This window comes from Amphiprion ocellaris, chromosome 22 (genome assembly GCF_022539595.1).
Source record: "Amphiprion ocellaris isolate individual 3 ecotype Okinawa chromosome 22, ASM2253959v1, whole genome shotgun sequence".
In the NCBI taxonomy this organism is placed as follows: Eukaryota; Metazoa; Chordata; class Actinopteri; family Pomacentridae; genus Amphiprion; species Amphiprion ocellaris.
In genome coordinates this window covers 16,445,501-16,467,040 of record NC_072787.1, presented here as the reverse complement: position 1 = coordinate 16,467,040, position 21,540 = coordinate 16,445,501, and the positions used below count along the sequence as shown (strand labels likewise).

The window sequence follows — 21,540 nt, the reverse complement described above, 5'->3', positions numbered from 1 at the left end:
GCTTTCCTATCCATGGCAGGCTATATTCCTGCTAATGTCGACATTTTTATATCAACAAAGACTTATGCTTTTTTGAAGCAAAATATAAATACAGTTTTACCCAAAATGCTGAACATCTTGTCAATACAATGAACAATGATCGATAGACTTTTACTGAAAGACACTACAATGTACCAATGCTCTTTAAACACCTCACATGCAGGATAAAGTAGACACCAGCTAGGCGTGCCATCAAGTCTCTCCACTCAGTTACTGTAGTACATGCAAATAGCAAACTATAATCAGGATTTCATAATAAATTCATCTGTTTGTGTCAAAAATGTGCTGCATGAATTCAAAGTGTGTTTACACAGTACATCCTATTATTTAATTTGCCACAAGTTATCAAACCAGTTTTTGTGCAAAGCTGTACTGAACATATCTCGGACAATTAGAAGCTCTGTCCTGTATGCACTGCAGTACAATCAATATCGATTTCCTCAACTGATAGTGGGTTGTAATGGCAACATATTACATTTCCTTAGATTTCAAAGCGTTTTTAATACAAGTATTGATTTTTTTTTACCATGACAAGTTCACCAAAAAGCCTGTCGAAGGAGAAACCTTACCACTCAAGCTGAAAACATTTGTAAAAGACATCAATCAATAGATACTCGTAGGTCAAACCGTAAGCAATCGAAGTCAGATATTCCATCAGCAGAAATGCTTAGCTTACACAATGTGCATTAGCAGCCATGTGCCTCTGTGGTGGAGTCATCAATATTGAACCTGTGGCCTTCAGCCTGAGTCTTCACCAAGACGTTCTACGGCAGACAAAGGACATCATGGTGTCTATAGAAGGCATTTGACCGAGGAGAGCTAAAAACATGAACTGAGTCATAATATGGGTGGATACAGACTGTGCATGAAAGTCATTAGACTATGACAGGCACAGACATGTTCAAATGCACACAGACCTGTAGAGGTCAACTGCTCTGAAGAGTGTCAGTAAACAAATAGAAGAACTTGAGAATTTCACAAGGTACAGAATCTATAAAAAGTATTCACCCCTTTGGAAGTTTTTCCCTTCTATTGCATTTCAAAATTGAACTGTGGTGAATTTAATTAGGCTTTTTTGACAAGAATTTACAAAAAATCACTTTCTTGACTAGGTAAAAACACATTCCAACAAAGTCATGTCAATTAATCAAAATACAGAACATAAAATAAGAGATTGTATAAATATTCACCCCTGTAAAGTGATTCATCTAGTTAAGCATGGATGCAACAATTGTTGATAGAAGTCATACAATTAATGAAATGGAGATCATCGGAGTGCAGTGAACGTGTCTGAAGTGACTGTAGTGTAACGACACCTGTATGTGGAAAGTCCAGTCACTGGTGAAGCCGTACTTCTGAATTTAACGATACCATGAAGACAAAAAAACAATTCCACCAAGACACCTATGACTACTCTGAAAGGAGTTGCAAACTTCAGCAGCTGTGATGGAAGAGACTGTGCATACAGTAACTGTTGCCTGTTGTCCATAACAATTGTTATGGGAGAGTGGTAAAAAGAATCTCAACTGGAGTTTGCCAGCAGGCATGTAGGATACTTTAAAGTCAACTGGAAAAAGGCTCTTTGGTCTAATGAAACCAAAATTGAGCTTTTTGGCTGACGCTATGTTCTGCAGACACGAAACACTACACACCATCATAAACGCACCATCCCCACCATGAAGCGTGGTGGTAACATCATTATTTGGAGATGCCTTGGCTGCAGGCCCTGGAGAACTTGTAAAGGTAGACAGGAAAAATTTATTTAGCAAAGTACAAGAAATCCTGGATAAGAGAGAACGGCAGCTTTGAAGAACATTTGTTTTCCAGCAAGACAATGACTAAAAGTATACCGCCACGCTTTTGGTGAATGTTCTGGAGTGGCAGAGTCACAACCCAGACCTCAATCAACTGAAAATTTGTGGAAGAACTTGAAAAGAGCTGTTTATTCACAATCCCCGTGTAACCTGACAGAGCCTGAGCAGTTTTGCACAGAAGAATGGGGTAAAACTAGGATATTCAGAAGCACAAGGCTGATTGAGTCTTGCTGTAATTGTAACAAAGGTGCATTTACTAAATACTGACATGAAGAGTGTGAATACTCATCCAATCACTTATGTTTTATATTTTTAATTAACTGACATTACTTTTTAGAAATATGTTTCACTTCGATATGCAAATTCTTATTTTTAAAAAAAGACAACATAAATTGACCATGATTCAATCTTAAAAAAGTAATAAAAGATGAAATCTTTTAATAGGTATCGTACAAGGTTTAGGCTGACAAGCAATAATGTACTGGCCAACAGGTGAGCCCACATACTGCCCTGGTTCTAAACTAAGCTGCTCCTGATTATCAAACAGTTGAATAATTTCCAGTCTGTTGGGCCAGACAGTGAGCGATGTGGGTTGTCTCCCCCATCATTCTGTCTCTGGATACTGCAGAGAGGGAATAATGATGATATAGCCTGCTGGCTGCAAACTGGCTTCAGTGAAGCCCTCCCACCCCCCTCTGTTCTCAGCACAGTGAGGAGGCAGGTCACCACAGCTCTGTGGGCCAGGGTAACCCCAGAAAAGAAAAACAATGGGATAACAGGGAGGATATCGTGCTCTGGCAGTTGGCAGGTTTTCCCATCTTTTTCCAGCAGACGATGTGAGAATGAGAGAGACGCTTTGTTGCGAGGATTAGGTCACTGTAAACCTATGCTGCAGCAAAGGTCCTGGAAATGTTCTCATCACTCTAAACCATTCATACCCCTTCTAATTGTGTAACCTTCAACCTGCAACCGTTGACATTCGATTCAATTTTTCCTTTATGGAGGTTTTTACAGATATCTCAGCTCTGACTGGAAAACAAAGACTTTCCTGAACACTTCTGCATGATGTAAAGGCACGTCCTGCATGCACTTCTCCTGCACTGTGTCATTGGCCTATAAATTTTACTAGGCTACTGACTCGGGCAAGCGGAATAGATGGGTGAAAAACCAGCAATGATAAAAGGACAATAAGGCATGAGATCTTTGGAAATACTTTCTGAGTCCTAACATTAGTTTTATCAGGATCTCTATCCATACATAAAAGGAAAGAGAACTCCCTCTTACCGTCTTTTTATCTCCAATAAACTTTATTGGAAATACAATTCCCTGACCTGTCTCAGCCGATTAAGTGTCGGGTATATCTGTCTGGCATATTCATTGTTCCTTAGTTTTGCCTGATGAAGGCCTAAAGACCAAAACATTGTATTTCCAATAACGTTTAGTGCAACTGAAAGGACAGTGTGTAGGTGTTCTCTTAGACCTCCTACGCACGAGACCACAAAAATCCACAGATATGCAGTGAGTGTTTCAGTCTAAATAGGGGTCTTTATGGAAAGATAAAACTCATTCAAACAGTCTACAAAACCATTAAGATAGTTTGGTAATATGGCAGTAACATTTTTTTTTAAGATTTCAAATTGATTCTTACTATTTTATATGAAAAAAGTCAAAGTCAGTCACATTTTATTTATACTGTTAGGTGATAAATTTCTAATTTGGATTCATTGCATTTTATGCTCAGTGACTGATCTGCTTCAAATGATTAAAAACTGCACAACATCTCTTCCAAACAGTTTTTCTTCTGGCCTTTATTTGATTGTGGGTGTTGTGTTGACTTCATACTAACACACAGGCATTCAGAGCAGTTTTGTTCAATGCATCCAAGTTGCAAACCACAACAGACACACCTGTCTGGCATCACACACAGAGCCATCTGGTGCACAAACGTTTTTTTGTCCACTGATTACATTTTGGATTTAATATATGAGTCATTCAAGACATCAAAAGAAGAGTTTACTGTGTCCTGCGTAGGCCATCATTATCAAATTAATGGAGATAATGACCATCTGCGTGATATTCTTATGCAGTATGCCATTAGACTAGTATTGTTCATGATTCCCACGGCTTTTGGATATTGGAACTCCATCATCTATCAGAAGTGATAAAAGAAGATCACGGTGATACAAATGCACATTTAATTTCTAGTATCATGTTTACTGAATGCTTTGTTACTTCACACTAATATTCGAATGCCATGAGACAGAAACAACCCAATTTAAAACCACATTATTATTAAGCTGCTGAGAAACATATTTTTGTCACAATCCATCCATCCATTATCTATACACAGTTTAATCCTCTTCAATGTCACGGAGTCTATCCCAGCTGACTTAGGGCGAAGTCAGGGGACACCGTGGACAGGTCACCAGTCTATCACAGGACTACATATAGAGACAAACAAGCACACTCACATTCACACATATGGACAATTTAGCACTATCAATTAACCTCAGTATGTTTTTGGACTGTAGGAAGAAGCTGGAGAACCCAGAGAAAACCCGCGCATGCATAGGAAGAACACGCAAACTCCATGCAGAAAGATCCCAGGCCCAGGCCTGGACGCAAACCGCAGATCTTCTAGCTGTAAAGCGACAGTGCTGACCACCGAGTCACTGTGCAGACCATTTTTGTCACAATGAAATATATGTATTTTAAACTACTAACATTTAAATCCTCCATATACATACACTCCCTTTAATAATATATGGGAGAAGGACTACATATTTTCTCTGTAACTTAAGTCAAAGCCTTAGACATGAGAAATTAATTAATTAAAAATAAAGCTTATGGCCATCTTTATTTATGGAGGACTACCAGGCAGAGAGTAAGCCAAAAAATTCTGATCAATAACAACATCCAACCACCATTCCCATCCGTCGATTAAAACTGTCCTTCTCTCTCTAATTGAAACACTGGTTTATTCAGCCAGTAACTTTTGACTGACATCTTCTGAACAGTGCATGTCATCCCACAATCACTTTTTTTAATGATGTGAATAAAACGGGGAACCGAGATGCTCTCTAAAATGTCATTGTGACATGAGTGATGCTGCATTGGGTAATGTCATCAAAAGAACTGAAACTGACTTATTCTCTCTATCTTGTGATGGACCTAAAAATGTACAGTCAAGACATGCTAAACCCCAGCTGAACCCTGCACCGCTGGAGACGCTTTAGCCCACAAAATAAGTAAAGACTTTCCAGGAAGTAGACCAGCCCATGCCAATTGTATTTTCCTACATTAGGGCCTGATCGTGTCTGAGGACCTTGAAACTGAGCAAAAAATAAATGACCTATTGTCACACTGAATACAGTGCTGGGTCACACACTGGTGCCACAGAATCACACTGATGGCAGACACACAGAGAAGCCACTATAGAAGCAATGTTACGTCACTATCGGTTACTCAGAGCCCCACACACACACAATCACTATGACTCAATCTCACTGCAGCATGCACACACACACATACACACGCAAATCTACTAAGAAATGAAGAAGCTGCTGATCTGTAATTCATAACAAAATGTACTACAGTGTTACCCGAATGTCAGGTAGCAGTTCACTTCAGACTTGCTGCACCAGAAATACCTATTTTTACCTCAATATCTGTCTCCAGTCACTGTGACATCAAGGCATTTTGAGATCTTTCAAAGCCAAAAAATGATTTGTACAGCATAAAAAAAACAGCTAGTCACGCATTGGAAGACTTTATCAACAATATTGACCACATTTTCCTCTGAGTTTCAACAAATAAGCAAAAGTTGAAACAATTGTGTAATTCTAAGCATGCTTCTAAATCATCTGATCCAGACAGAGTCACTCAAAAGCACCTGACCATTAAACTCCTGTGCCTGGAATAACTACAACAGAGATGGAACAAATTATTGCTTTTCTGGCCTCAAATAATTTCACATTGAAGGTTAAGGACCTGCAGGCTTCTCTAAAAGTTATCGCATCCTATTTTAAAGCTGCTTTTTTAGAGAGGCAATCTGGGTTCAATTTAATGCTTCCTCAACGTTTAACCGTGCAACCAACAGGCTGTGGAATTGGGGAGGAGGGGACCACAGGCAGGAAATCCGATCTCGCTGTATTCCATGTGACCGCCTGCTCCGAGAATCCGGGAGCAACATTGCCCTGATTCATCCTCCAGAATTCGGGGGGTGGGGAAGGGTTCCTTCTCGGTTTAGTGTTGCCATTGAGTAGTGAGCAACCTGCCAGCAATCTCTAGCCATGATCTTCCTGCACGCATATAGGCTTACACAATATTTATTTCCCACAGGTTACTTTCACAGACTTTTGGATGAGTACTAGAGAGGACTGGAAAAATACATCAATCTCACTTCAGGAATAAACTAACAAAAGCTCATTTTCCATTGTTGGATAAAAAGTTGAAATCTAGTGGATGAGTGTGTGCATGCTGTGGAGAAAAAAAAGTGAACAGTTACTACATAATTTTTGCCCTACATTGTGTCCAAGCCAAGTGGTGTGACATATTTCCTCTTTTATTGCCAGAAAAAAAGATGCTTTAAAATGAAAGAACTGTCAAGCAACTGAAGTTATACTGATTGTAAAGTAACCCACAAATTTTAAAAGTAGATGGTCTGACAAATACATATTTTATTTGAAAATCCCTTTTTTTTATCAGCAAAGCCGGGACACAAACAAGCACCTGATTATTTTTCTGTGCAGAGGAAATTGATATAATCTTTCCATCTCTTGAGCTAAATTGCAAACCACGTCATAAAGTAAATGATATGCTGAGCTGCGGTACAAGATTGTATTGAGGGTATAAACACACAATACAGCATTCAGGAAGATATCCCTGTGGTGGTCTAACAGTTTCCTGGCAGTAAGTGGAGTCCTCATTCAGAGAACAACCAGAATAGTGTTTGAAGTGACAGGGATGATTGGAGGAGGGCTCAGAGAAAACGAGTAATGAAAAGCAGAGGTGGAACTAACTCCATCCACATGCGCTGATCACAGAGACAAAGCCTTGAATGAAATCTTGCGCTGTAAGGCAGTAGCTGCCTTTGATCACGCATGGGAAATAACAAGGCCACAAAAATGTTCAGTCTAATATGTGTTCACTTAGCAGCGTGCGGTGTCTTACCAGGAGTTCATCCATACTCGTCTGGCACTTCTCAAGGTTGATCCGTTTAATGGCCACCTTCTCCTTGCGAGGTATACAGTAGGCTGCTTGAACCACTGCTGTGGCCCCACTCCCTAAAACAGACATTAAAACAGCATATTATCAGATTGATTACACATCCGTTTATCCATTTCCTACTGCATCCCAAGGTGGGTCGTAATGGCAGCAGCCTAAGCAATCAAGTCCATCTTCCCAGCAACGTTTTACAGCACCTGCTGGAATATTGTAAGGTGTTTCCATGAGAGATGAGATAAACAATCTTTCCAGCGTGTTCTCGATGTACCACAGGGTTTCTTTTCAGTTGGATGTACTCAGAAAAACTCTGACAAAATGTACCCGCAGGCATTGTAATCAAACAGCCAAACTTAAAGGCGACTGAAGCCGCCCTGTCTAGGAAGCTAATTTCAGCTGCTTGTATGTGTGATCTCATTTTTTCTACCACTCACCAGAGCTCATGACCATAGGTGAGGGGGGAAATGTAGATCAGCTAAATCAAAAGATTTGCCTTCCGGCTCAGTTTATCATTCAAAGTCAAGTCAATCAATACAAGACCACCTGTGCTGTTGTAGAACTCAGCTTTTTTACCTACAGCACAATGACTTCAGGTAACATTCAGATCTTTGAGCCATGGCAGTGCCTTTCAGTTGTATGCCCCTTCTCTGGGCATACAACTGACGACATCTGAAATTCACGGCTGTTCATACTGTTGGATAGCTTTTATCTATTACCAAAGGAAAACTCCACAGTTCAAAAAGGTTAAATGGAGTTCTGCTCAGACAGTTTATCCGATTTCTCTTTCGTCCAGCTTAACTGTGCGTTCATCAATTATGAATCAGCTTTCCCCAAGTCCTGCCTAATGAAGCAGACCTGATCGGGGCTGGTGACTAAACCCTGCACATCCCCAGGAGGCTTCGGTGGGAGGCTCACGTCGGATAAGCCGGATTTTTTGTGGCACAATGTGAAAATTGTGTTCAAAGGTAACTGAAAGCAGGCAGTTTTTCCTCACAGCAACAAATAGCACAATCCACATTATAACAGTAACAATAATATGCGTAGTGTTCCTTTTTACATTTTGAGATTGTGCTTTACCATTCAAACTAAAAGTATAAAATAAAAACAAAACTATACACTGCCATATATAGCACATGCATTCTAGCAATATGCATTAGAAGTCATCATTTACTGCTCAGTAAGTTTCCATGTGTGCATTTTATGAACTTTCCAAGACCTGTAAACTTTAAATCAGCATATCAACAGGGTGGAATCTACACAATTTTTAACTGCTATTTTGATGTGCAAGCAAACAAAACATAGATTACGATCCGATTAAAGCTTACAGTAAATCCCACAGGAGTGGGCTGATCTTTATTTTGAAAAACGTGATAGTTGGAGTAAAAGCTTGTAAAATCCTCCTCAGGAAAGGTACGCCTGTTGTTCCTGCATCGTGTGCGGTCAATTCACTGCCCCCTCACTGCTCTTATTTAACGCCATGCACGCACACACAAGGCTGTTGCCACAAGTTTTCTGGTGTATACGTGACGCTGAGCAATGCTAGGAGCACATTCCCCTCTGGCAAAAAGGCTCTGGTGAGTGAAAGAGTGAGCGGTGAGTTTGTCAACTCTCCAGTAAGCTTTTCCTAACCTCTCCTGCCCTCATCTTAGCTGTGCCCAAATATTAACAAAGTGCTCATTGTTTGGAGTTTTTATGGAGTCAGTGGTGTATGGAGTTTTTTTTTTTTTTAAAGGGCATATTAAACAAAAAAAAGCGATTCCCTGATTTTAATTAAAAAGTGAAGCTGTCCCTGAAGACGTGACCACTTTTTATCCAACTGTTTACATTTCCAATAATTATTATTTCAGGCTACATGAGAGATGCCGAGAATAAAACAGCAAACATCTATTCAAAAATAACAAACTGAGATTGAAGACAAACCCTTGCATTCTCGAATAATCTAATAAAATTGCAATTTCCTTGTAATTTCCCATAACTGACAGAAAGTAAGGGTGATTTTAATCATCCTGGATATACAGTATGTGAAACCCTGCTTCTTTGTGGCTAGGTGCCATCTATTGACTGGTAACCTCTGACAACATGTGGCTGGCCTTGCTCAACCCTCCAAGTACCCAAGTAATTGTGGATCCCTCCACCATTGCTCAAAACTAAGGGGCTGATAAATTTATCCTCCAACCCGCACTCCCTAACCCCCAACCACCACCAATACCAAACAAACCTCTGGAGACTGGCCAGTGATGGGGAGCTCAGCCTTGGCAGAACCACAGGGAGCCGGTTTCCCTGTACACAGTGGAGTGTAAATTCCTCCACACAAACAAACAGCCAGTCGTCAGGGGTGGCTGGACAAGCTGGAGAGCATGTGTGCTTGCATGTGTGTGTGGAGAGGATGGAAATGGGAAAGAGTGTTGGGTTTGCAGCCAGCAAGGTCAAAGGGTAGCAAGGCTCTCCGAGCTATTGCAATCTGCTAAAGCCCAATCTACCAGCCAGCTGGGTTAATATAGACCTGGGGCTCTTTGATATTTACTACTTATAAGCTTAGCACAAGGTTATTCTGAGTAGCCACATCTCTACTATTTGTATCCAGTTACAAGATTACTCAACAGCAAACCTTCTAGGTTCTAACCAGTGCTTAAATTAAGTAAATATTTGTGCAAAGAGGGAATGTAGGCCAACCTTGGCATCATATTCACTAACTGACCAGCCAGTAGTTTTTACTAAGAATACAGATCTTATTGTGATATATTAAATATAGACACAAGTCACTAAAACATCTCATCTTTCAAATAAGCCACACACTGTCGCATCTGTGTCCTTCTCACATCATCAGCAACCTTTCAATCAGAATGAGAGGAAGCACACAAAAGAGCCACACTCACAAAAGGCAAGCACTGCAGTAGCGCCAGGGCTTTGAAGAACTCAGGCCAACATCTAATCTGCTAAACAGCCTAGCATGGACATAAAGGCTGCATATAAAGCAGCAGTGTTTTCTTCTTCGTTTTTTAGCAAACTAATGAATAAATGAATGAGCGGACCTGCATTTACTGTCAAACCAGACAAATTAAAGCAACTACTTCAAAGCTATTGTGTCGTTATTTTCTATTTCTAGAGGTACAACAACAAGATTTAGCTTGTTTTGGAAGTGGATGACTAAATTAAATCTATCTATTAAGTTAACTTATTACGCAAAATCAAATGAAGATGATCCAGCTACCAGCTGAAAATGAGGCATGTTGACATGGCTGAGAGGTACTAAGTTATATAAGCTTTTATGTTTGTTGATTCCTATTTGTTTCCATGTTAAATTTGTTTTCACTTTTTATTTTTCAGATGGTGTTTAACATTTCAACATGAGTTACTACAAAGAGCTCTGAGAAAAGCATAGTTACAAATGAAGTTTATACAGCTATTCCTTTTTCCTTTTGTGTCAGAACTGAAGCTAAAAATACCCCAAACATCTAAAAGTAAGAAAGAAATTCTCAGCAGATATAGTGTAGATGATCCATTTTTGTTTCCAGTAATTAACATCTATAATTAACCCAGGAATTACTTCAGAGCTAGTAGTGATCCCTAAAGCTTTATTAGATACCAAAGCATCTAGTTATTGTCTGAAATGCTCTGATACTCAATTACACTAAGTTGTAAGTTTAAGTGTCAAATTTGTGTTCACGTGTGACTTTAGACTGATCATCTTTCCTTATATTTTAGAATTCTGTATGTGTGACAACCTGTTACAGCTCTTGATGTAAAGGTCTAGTTTCAGATGGCGTGAAGCAACTTGATCACTCTGCAGGAGAAAAATTGACAAAACATTCATGATATTTGGCAAAAGCTGCCAGTGTTTTCTGTAAGCATGTTTCCTCTAAACAAGATGAGCCTGGCATGGGAATCCTTGTGAGCATTATACCATAACCTGGCAATGTGTGAATGGGGCATGAAAGACTAGAGATTTCTCTTCACAATAGACTTCACCATTTAAGCCTAAACACTCCAGTGAGGGCTTAACCCGTGAGCTAACGTTTGCTTTGCTGGGAACCATCACGGAGCTCCTCTTATTCTGTTGTATTTCCATGAAGTCTTTTCCAAATGCAAACAGCGAAACACACAGGGCTAGTAAGCAGAATAATAGGCTTAAGACACAGGCAAAGCTAATGCATTACAAATAATTAAAATTAATAAAGCAGCTCAGAGACCATAAAAATACCAAGAGGTAAATTAACTCGACTAAGCTTGCACGCCACATGATGTTTTTATGGTTTCTATTTATTGCCCGTACCTATGCATTATTTGTGTCTGCATACTGTGTGTTCCATTGTGAACTTTTTAAAGCATTTTCATGAGACATCTCAACGTTTTATTAAACAGCTATTATGGTAACGCAAAAAAATAGAGAATCAAAATAAGATATTTTACATTAAAAGGCAACATTTGATTTATGAAAAGAGAATATACTAGTCAAAGAGGGCTTGGGGCAGATCATTAACTGGTCTAGTTCATTTTTAATAAATGAATGATATCTTATCAGGTTAGGCTGGTCTTGAATTAGTCTATTACTGGAGTAGGTCATTAAGAGGCCTGTGTCAATGTCCTCCTTCATAAGCTATGGCCAGCAGCGTGGCAGCAGCTCTCAGTTTGTCTTTCCTGCCCTCACCAGGCCAGTTTAGTGCCTGACGTCAGTTGTCTTTTATTACATTTCCTCTGCATACCTGGCTGACATTCCACACGCTATTCAAAGGTACAATGAGAAATGTCACACATGACTAACAACCGCACCAGCACCCACTGCCTTTTTAGTCTCTATTCCTTGATAGCCCAATATTCTAAAAATGGACGTGGCCTGAATCTTTAAGTTGACATTAAATTACAGTAAAGTTAGCCATGGGGTTGCTTCCTGTTGTGGCAAGTACTTTGGTTTTTAAAACACATCTAAAGGGACAGAGCAAGCAACAGGGAGGAAACATGGTTGCCGGTGGATACAAACACTGGGAGCAGAAAGTTTCCAGTCCAGATTTGCCAACACGAATGATCCAAAGTATGATCCAAGATCGGAGAGAGAGCTGTACTATTTTCCTACGAGCTCTGTCCAGTATGATCCAATGCTCGGTGGGGTGAAAAGAGTGGGTGTGAACCATGTAATAACAAGTCCTCTTTCCCCGGGGAAGTTACCAAAACAATAGGGCATGCTGGGTATGCAGAGGCATCCTCGACACACCAGTCTTCCAGCCGAGCGAGAGAGCTGTAGGGAGCATCTGTCTGGAATGAAACAGTTTATACAGTATCCAGCCACAGTTTCTGTTAGGGCAAGGAGTAGGGGGGGGTTATGTCTGGGAGCCTGGCTTGCTCTTATCTGCAGTGGTGGTTGTGCTCTACTAATGGGCACCTGTTGAGGTTTTAATACTTGAGAAGAGCTGAAACAGAGCCAGTTATGGCCTAGTTAAACAGCAGAACAATAACCAGCAATTATTTTTAAATATATATTTATTAACTTAGGTAATTTTTAAGAATAAAATGCCACATATTTTCTGTTTTCAGCATTGGAAACAATAAACCAAATGTCTTCAAATTTTGATGTATTGAATGGCTTGGGATTCAGTCTTTTGTCATGAGATTTTTCACAATTTCCTAAGATTTAATAGAACAAATGATTAATCAGGAAATAACTGACAGGTTGTTTGATAATGATATGGGACTCCATGTAACGCTGCGTGTTTTAACTTTAAGGCAATTCCCAGTCTGCATGATAAGAACAGAAAGGGCTCCTCAGTGTTCCGATATTTAATTTTATCAAGGACTAAGCAACGTACAAGATAAGAAATGGAAAGTTTGCTTTTTTTAAACAATCACCGTTGTAGTAGTTGGCCTGAAAGGATAAAATTATTGCATCTCATGCCTAAAGAAAAGAGAGAGAGCGAGAAAGCTCCACAGGACTGTGGCAAGCTAAAATATGAACAGAAGCAGATGCCGAACAGGAGCAGTGTTCTTGTTTTATGTGTGCTCACAAGGAGCCTGGAGACAAAGCCTCACTCAGAAGGTTATGCTAATTCAGACTCTATACAAGGTAAACTAGCTCTTTAAGATTTAAGGGGCACAAGTCATAATCAGCTTTAGGTAATCTAGAAAACAAGAGAAGGAAACAAGGCTAACTGTGCATTTCAAATTCAAAACAAAGTTAGTAATCATGATCCAGTGCCCTAAACCTGAATTAAGTAAACATGCTGAAGTCCAAGCTTGAAGCAAAATTACCAGTTTTAAACCTATGTGGACAATTTGCGTTGAACACTGCATAGGAAAATGCCACAGAACTGGTTTCTATACGAGGGGCTTTATCTCTATGTGCATGCCAAATTGTAGGGCGTTATCTTGCGAGGTTCCCCAGTCAAATTTTACAAGGAACTGAAGGGAAATGCAGAAATGCCCTAAAGTTAAATTAAACTCTTTTAAAAATACACAAAAACGGTTGATTTAGAGGCTGTAACATGGACCCTCTATAAACACACAGATTCCCTGTGGAGGAAGCACGCACCGCTTAGGTAAAGTAAACCAGAGGCACAAACTAGCCGATTGGAGAGAACAATACTTTGCTTATATGCTGCACGCTCACTTTCTCCTTCTCCCTCCTCAACAAAGTCAGCCAAAGGTAGGACAGGTCAGCTACTTGTGGGGAGGGGACCCTTCAGACGCTACACAAGTAAAGGCTGTCAGTCCTCCGGCAAGCCAACCTGTACAGCCATCCTCAGGCCTCACCAAGGCTTGACGCTGCACAGGGAAGGTGCAACATGCCTCCTGTCAAACTGTAAGGTTTGACAAAGAAATGCATTATTTAAACAAACTTTCCATGTTAACATTAGCCCAACAGCATGCTCGCAGTTTCAATCCCAGACCAAGTTACACAAAACATTAGTGATAAGATAAGATAAAGTTCTTTATTTCTCCCCACTCCAGGGGAAATTTACATTGTTACAGCAGCTTTATTTACAATATATACAAGGGTGAAAAATTTTTTTGGTGTTACACTGCAAATTATTACATGATTTTTCCACGTTTCTGTGAGGCGAGAAGCCCCATAATAGTGATTAATCCTCTCCAAAGAGCTCTCGCATAACTGGATTAATTCAGGCTGTAAATTGCCCAAAAACACACACAACTTCAGTGCGTATAGTCCCTGGATTGTCCACTGGCATAATGGTTTTAGGAGCAGCCTTAGCAAGAACAGAGTATTTTAAATGGAGATGGGCGTGAACACAGACAGTCTAAGTTTCAGCCTCTGACTTATCTAGCTAAAGTAACGTTACGGGATGATTGTTTAGACTTTACAATGAAACGTCTTCGGTAAAATAGCAACATAACTTAGAAAATGTGGTATTTGTAATGTCACCTCTGGTTTAAAATCTACTCGTCTGACACTGATTTGGTATGATACGGTTAGAATCCCTGCCATTGACAGATACGACGCCCTCCAGCCAGACTACAATAAGAAAGTATCAAGCTAGCTGCTCACATAAATAACCGGCTGCTAAATGAAAGCGGTTTTATTTCCAGCAAATAGTCAGAGCCTGAATAGACAGTAAGCGGTGTGACGCTCGTTTAATGCCTCGGCATAGCCCCAGTGGACGGGGTGAGCGCTCACACGGGGAACATTCCACTGACTCCAAGTCACAACACCGCCCGGCTAGGATCACCAAGTTTCATATAGCGATGAACTCAACCTAGCTCAATAGAAAGAGGATGCCTCCTGCTCATTTTTACACTTGAAAGATATTAGCTCATGTTCGCCGTTTAACGCCCCCGCCCCCAGTGGGCTAACGGCACAAATTCACAAACTGCTGGTTTAACACAGAGCTAACAAGCTAAGGTTCACCTACCAATCACCTCGTGTAGCTCATAATCATCTTTGTTGATGGACCAGGGTTGGGAGCTCAGGTCCTCCGACATGGCTGAGGAGTCTACTGGGGCCGAACTATCTGCAGAAAGGTGGTGAATCCAACGGCTGCGCGTAAAAACAAGTCAAAGTTATCCAAACAGGACCAACAAGGGCGGCACTTCCCCTTCTTTGCGAATCCTGCAGCACTCCTGTCATTCCCAAAGTTTGACACTAGCCTAGCAGCCCCGCCTACCGCATTCCTACTGAGCTAATGTGGACCTTGCAGGCGGACATATTGAGTGAGGACCACGGCCGAACTCAACGCTTCAGCGCCGCTTGTGACCAGGAAAGAGGAATTTAACTGCCGTGGCTAGGTGGCTAATTTGACTGAAGTGCAGCTGAGCAAGGACGAAATGCAAAAACTTAGAGAATAAAGTCGGACTATTTTAAATATTAGCTGCACCGAACTTTTATCTATCCCGTTTTACAAACAATTATGTCTACATTTAACTTTTAACTTAAATACAAAACACTGCAAGAGGATGTTTAAATAAGTAAAACAAGCCGAGAGGTTCCGCCACACTTTTAATGGCGGACTGCGTTCATGGAGAACTATACCCCGGAATAATCGCTTGCAGGTATTAATTATTCACATATAGCAAACAATTCGTCATTTTTTAGCTCAAATCAGCACACCACACTGACTATCCTTGCCTTTTTAGAATTATTTGATTGATAGAATGTATGTTCGTATTTCTCAGCCTGAGAAGTGCTACCTGACAGGCAAAGAGTAGGGCAAAAAAAAAAAATCCCCAAAGCCACTTCTGTGAAAAGAGGCGTGTCGCTCCAGGAACATTCTGCCCTCTGATTGGACAGCACCACGTCCCCTGCACAGTCATTGGATGTTCGCTGTAAAGTGCACTTTGCCATTTCCAGTGTTAAATCAGCGAGACCTCTGCTGGTGTATTTCATAACTTGCAGGACTTTCATAATGACACATGCTGGAGAACCAAAGGACACATTTCAGCTTTCTTTACTGCACATGTGACTATTAAATAAAACAAAACTCCCCTAAAAATGTAAAATATTTATTTTGAGGACTCCCATTCAAATAATTTGTTCAAGTCAGAATAAAATTCACTTTTTATGAAACCGTTTTTAAAATATCAAAAATACAATATCAAAGACATTGTGGTGTGAAAAAAAGTGAAAGAGAGAAAAGGCAGGTGTCAGATGGCAGTAAAATAGCACGTGAAAGTTTCACAGTCACAATATCTCTTCCTCTTCAGCTTCAATCTCATCTAGAAGTTGACTCATACAAGGAAGTGGCCAACAAAAAACAGAACATCCTGCCTTGAGTATAAAGAAAAAACCCATATAAATACAAAATAGGGGCAAGCACAACCTACAGTGTTAACATGGTAATGGTTAGTGCTGTGAGAACTATGATGATGTCTGGCAGTCTTGTGCAGCTTGACTTTTTAAATTGTAATTTACAGAAATCTATGTAATTTTCAAAGGAAATGCAAATGGAAGCACTGAAGTACACAATGTTTCAACACAGTACAATTACAGGTAGTTTCTGAAGCCAGCAGAATATGGATCACAAGCAATAGCGCATAATTAAACCTGTAATATTTGACCATTGTCAGACATGATCCATTGCATGGAATTTTAAAAAAAAGGCACTTTTATAGACAATCAATTGTCTGGTTCATGTTTATGGCAGTGAGAGAGCTTTGGCAAGCCGTACCCAGAACCAGGCCTGTGTGCAAGGCCGGGTATAGTCACAAACGGTGAGGAAGCGCAAGATGCTGGGGAACGGCTTTTTCATCGGTTTGTAGATGACAGGAATGAGGCGTTTGCTTCGAGCTCCTAAAACAGAAAAAAACAGACAAAAGATTTTGAATTACACGCATGCATAGGATTGTCAGAAAAAGGAACATATAGCTGTGTGTAAAACTCCTTTACCAGGACAGAGGCTGAGGGCAAACTTGGTCTGAAAGTCACAGGCATCGCTGTCGAGGTATTCATCAGAAATCACAACCACCATCCTCTTGCACCTGCACAGATGGTGACAAAGTATATTACAGTTATTTGCAAAATGTGAAAGCCAGAAACTAGGGAGGTTTTATGACAGCAGGCGGGTAGAAAATTTCGATCTCTCGCTGTCGGGTGACTTTCTATGACTGGATGTAAAATAAAACCATTCTCAATCAAGCTTAGCTTTCCATAATCCCTAAAACTTTAATGTCTTTTATATCTCTGAGCTTCTCTTTTCTTCTTTTATGTCTACATAGGTTATTAACAGTAACAGGCCTGCTACGCATCCTGTGCTTGATTCATACTTGGGAGCTGTGGTTGCTGGAATTTGTGTCGTATCAGAATCAAAAATACGATGTCTTGTTGCAAATACACTCAAAAATAACCAAAAACAAGCAAACCGCAATAAACATCTTGCCTGGGCTGCCCCTGTTTCTCACAGTGACCTAGTTAGAGTTTCAGTCTCACACCTGGGCCCACGTCCCAGTGTTTGCTTAGTCAATTTTTCTCGTTAAATTTAGACCAAAAAAACAAAATCAATAGAACAGACCCGGAAATGTTTGGTATTTCTCACCTCCTCTCAATGAGTTCGCTCGTGATGGTCCATACGCAGGAGCCCGGCAGCACATCTCTGTCGAACACACACAGCTTCAGCCTGTAGTCCGTCTGTTCCAGCTCCCGAATCATTTCATGGACAAACTTGAAGTCACTCTGGCAGTAGCAGATGAAGGCATCAAACAACTCAGGAGCACCTGGAATCAGTTCAGTTTGATTAAATTCAATAAAACAACTTTTTTGATCCCTAGAGGGCCAGGACTGTGAAAGAGCTTTGTAAAAACAGTATTTCACAGAACTCAGATATAATTTAGAGTAAAGTATGTCGGAATAAATAGGACACCAAAAGACTGTGCAGGAAATTAGAACCGAGCAATAGAGCGGACGTGTGATTGGAATTTAAGATTAACAGTCAGTTTAAGAGATAAACTGGAGCGTTTCCTGTACGACACCTTACCACAGAAAATAACGCTGTGTATTTGCTCAAGTTTGAATTGAATGCATTACAAAGTCAAAGTTATACATTTATAATTACATAATAGGAGGCATATTTGGAGCAAACAGAAATCAGCAGGGAAATTGTACAGAATGGCAAATGCAAATGATTGTTGGTAACCTAAAAAAAGCGCTGGTGTTACTGATGGCTTCTGTTATTGTTGCTTTCATTAAACATGCATTTATGCATTTTAATGATCTGTTTACTCTGTGTTAAAAGGGGAAACCATAGCTAATAAAACAATCAGAACATGCTCTGTGATTTGTTTTGAGTTCAGTTTCCCTATCACCAGTGGTAGAAGGAGTTTCAATGCACTTACTTATCAGCAACATGTATTTAAAGCATCATAAAAAATACTCAATATGCAAATGTAATGATTACCATTGGAGTTTGTGAAGTCAGATCTACTTTTAAGGACTTGCATGTAGGATTTAGTGGCACTGAGTTTTCAAATATGCAGATTTAAACCTGCACACTGTGGTGAGTTCCGTGAAAAGGAGCCACTGTATCACTCTGATGAGCTCATTCTGAACCAGTGAGAACACAGTCATTTGTAGTAATGTGTGGATATACACTAATGAAACCATTATTGTGAATACTATATTCCATTTCTGTAAACAGATACCGCCAAATACTACACACTGATGCTTTAACTGCTTCACGTACTGTTGAACATTTATTTTATTAACTATCATACAAATATGGCAGAGTAAAAAGGACTACATTTCCCTCTAAAATGTAGCAAAGTATGACTAAAAAGTTGCATAAAATGGAATTTCCAGCACTATTCATTGTTCCACCATTATTCTTTTCCACCTGTGTTAACTGTGTTCCTATAAAATCAATATGGGGACATGTTCATTTTTCCTACTTTCTGTGTCATCGACAGCGTCTAAGAAATGTAATTTTTAAGTGTTTTTAAAACTGTTTGTTGAGAATGTCAAAATATTTCATGAATCTGCAGGCAACCTATAATAATAAAGGAAGCTCTACAATAGCTGTGGCAATAATGTTCTGTACGTCAATCAGGAAAGCAACGATTTGTTAACTTGTGCTGAATCATGCACAGTGTGATTTCTGGAGTGATGCAATTTCAGAGTTACAGTGCATGTTTTGGGGACTATTTGGAGAATATGACACACAGTGTAATTATCAACCAGTGGCATTGATTTGTGTCTGTATTTAGCATTAAAAACAGAAGACTAAAATAAGGTTTACACAATCGTCACCTTCGGGGTCGTCGTCCACGGTGATACCAAACCTCTCTGGGGTGCGAGGGACACAGCTGTCGACCTCATGAACCTGAAGTGGAGGCTCCGATTTCTTCTTCAGATTCTCATAATACTTCCTGACATCCTCATCTGGTAAGGAAACATGCATTAGTGGAACCGACACAGACACACACACACAAATACATACAAACAGTAAGCTGGGGGAGATGTTTCTAGGAAGTGGATAGACTTATCTGAAATATCTGAATATACTGTAGCCTATTATCACATTGTTATGTATTCCAATTGACTTAATATGTTCATTATCATATGTAAATACGCTCAGATTTCTTCTTCAGATTCTCACAATACTTTCTGACATCTTTGTCTGGTACAAAACATATATTTGTGCAAACAACAAACGGAATCACACAAACATCTACATACAATAAATTGGAGATGTTTCCAGGTAGTGGATAAAAATTAGCTGAAATGTCCGAATATATTGTAGCTTGTTATTACATTTTTAATGACTACTTTTGAGCTACATTATGTTGTATGTATTGACCTGGCTATGTGAGACTATATTTGAGAAAAAATCCCTTTAAACATTCTTTATTATGTGTAAATAGGCTCTACTTTTATACTTTGGTTTTCACATTACAAACATCCTCACCTGGTGCCAAACCATGTATTTGTGCAAAGAAATTAGGTGCAGACACAAATACATACATACAGTAAGCTGGGGGAGGTGTTTCCAGGAAGTGGATAAAACTAGCTGAAATTTCTGAATACATTTCGGGCTGGTATTACATTGTTAATTACTACATTTGAGCTACATTATGTTCTGTAGAATAAGCTGGCTACACAAGACAACACAGGGGAGAATATAACTTTATACATCCTTATCCTGTGTAAATATGCTTTATTTTCTTCCTCAGATTTTCACAATAATTTCTGCCATCCTCATCTGGTACAAAAAACATACTTTTGCAAACTACATAGACACAATAACACAAATACATACATACAGTAAGCTGGGAGAGATGTTTCCAGGAAGTGGATAAAATTAGCTGAAATGTCTGAATATGTTTTAGGCTGGTATCACATTGTAATTACTACTTTTGAGCTACATTATGTTGTATGCAATGAGCTGGTTGTGCAAGTTTACAGCCAAGAAAATGTCACTTTATACATTTTTTAGCCTCTGCTTGCTTTCTCAGATTTTCACACGAAGTCCTGACATTCTCAAAAACACACAAATACATGCATGCAGATGATTCTAGGAAGTGGACACAATTATCTGAATTGCATTATATGTACAGAATATATTATAACTTATCAACAGATTAACAATGATTGCATTTGGGTAAATATTACTTGATACATTCCTAATCACGTGGCCAAATAGTTTCAGTCATGTGTGCAAATTTCTTTTTTTTTTTTTCTTGGCAGCGTTTGAACATGTGACTCATTTCCTGACAAGACAGGATAGACAATAAAAGTTATCCCTTGCACTGTAATGCACTTTAAATCTTTATGTAAACCACATTTAAACTGTTAGGCTCTTGTGAAAGGAATTCCAAATCTCAGTTAGCTTTTTCCTGGTTAAATAACGTTTAAACAAAAAAAAAGTCAATTAAATGTGTTTTGACAAATTAAAAGCCACGTTTTAAAGTTAGTAAAAAAATAAAAATAAAAGAAATAACGGTAAGGCACCTATCAGAGGTCGGAGGTCCTCCACTATGTCCTCCCTCTCCACCTCCCGGAGGATTGACAGCAACCTTCCCACCGTCGCATCAGAGTTCCGGGCCTGCCAGTCCTCCAGAACCCCCTTGGTGGGGTTGCTGGACGCCTCGTAGTTCTGGATCTCCAGGTAAGTGAAGCCCATGGCCTCTGCAACAGCCATCCAGTCCGCGGCCACGGTGTGTTTAGGGTTCAGGTAAAGTCCCAACTTTTTCCTCACGGTCATGTTCAGAGCGACGAGCGGAACCGTCGACAAGTGGACCTCCGGGTCGGCGCACGCCATGTCCGGCAGTCTCCGAGATCCTCCGTCAGACGACGGGCTTCGAGTTAAAGTATGAGGAAAGAAAACATTGTACAGCACAGACGCTGTTTAGGAAAGGAAGCAGCCTCAGGAGAGCAAAACTCAGCCCACCTGAACACTCAGGAAGTGATGTGAAAGTGGTCTGTACTGCGCCTGCGTCATCCGGGGGAGGCGATGTACTGTTTACTTTCTGACTTGAAGTACATTTCCACTTGTACTGTTTGTGTACTGACGTCAGATCAGCCATATACTGC

General features: G+C 39.9%; 2 protein-coding genes across 3 annotated transcripts in view; both read right to left on the bottom strand.

Annotated features, from left to right (window-relative positions):
- The window catches only part of oxsr1b (oxidative stress responsive kinase 1b), a 41,951-nt gene extending 26,444 nt beyond the window's left edge, over positions 1-15,507 (bottom strand). Inside the window, exons 1-2 of one of the 2 annotated variants that reach the window (XM_035946455.2) lie at positions 14,936-15,507; positions 7,026-7,138 (exon numbers count right to left, since the gene is read on the bottom strand). In XM_035946455.2, the coding sequence (XP_035802348.1) occupies positions 7,026-7,138; positions 14,936-15,005 (183 nt within the window). In that variant the 5' untranslated portion in view covers positions 15,006-15,507. The remainder of the gene's footprint in view (positions 1-7,025; positions 7,139-14,935) is intronic. The other variant, XM_035946456.2, reaches the window with a different exon arrangement.
- Positions 15,508-16,006: 499 nt separating this feature from the next.
- myd88 (MYD88 innate immune signal transduction adaptor) lies at positions 16,007-21,415 on the bottom strand. The gene is made up of 5 exons (XM_023266282.3): positions 20,959-21,415; positions 19,258-19,389; positions 17,552-17,729; positions 16,906-16,997; positions 16,007-16,809 (listed from the first exon to the last, which is right to left on the bottom strand). The coding sequence occupies exons 1-5, from the start codon at positions 21,266-21,268 to the stop codon at positions 16,655-16,657; spliced, it is 867 nt and encodes a 288-aa protein (XP_023122050.1). The 5' UTR covers positions 21,269-21,415; the 3' UTR covers positions 16,007-16,654.
- Positions 21,416-21,540: the final 125 nt, after the last annotated feature.

Coding starts and splice junctions, on each gene's coding strand:
- myd88 (XM_023266282.3), bottom strand. CDS start 21,268: ATGGCGTGCGCCGACCCGGAGGTCCACTTGTCGACGGTTCCGCTCGTC. Junction 19,390..20,958: donor GGACCTCCGACCTCTGATAG/GTGCCTTACCGT, acceptor TTTCCTTACCAG/ATGAGGATGTCAGGAAGTAT. Junction 16,998..17,551: donor AGCGAACTCATTGAGAGGAG/GTGAGAAATACC, acceptor CCATCTGTGCAG/GTGCAAGAGGATGGTGGTTG.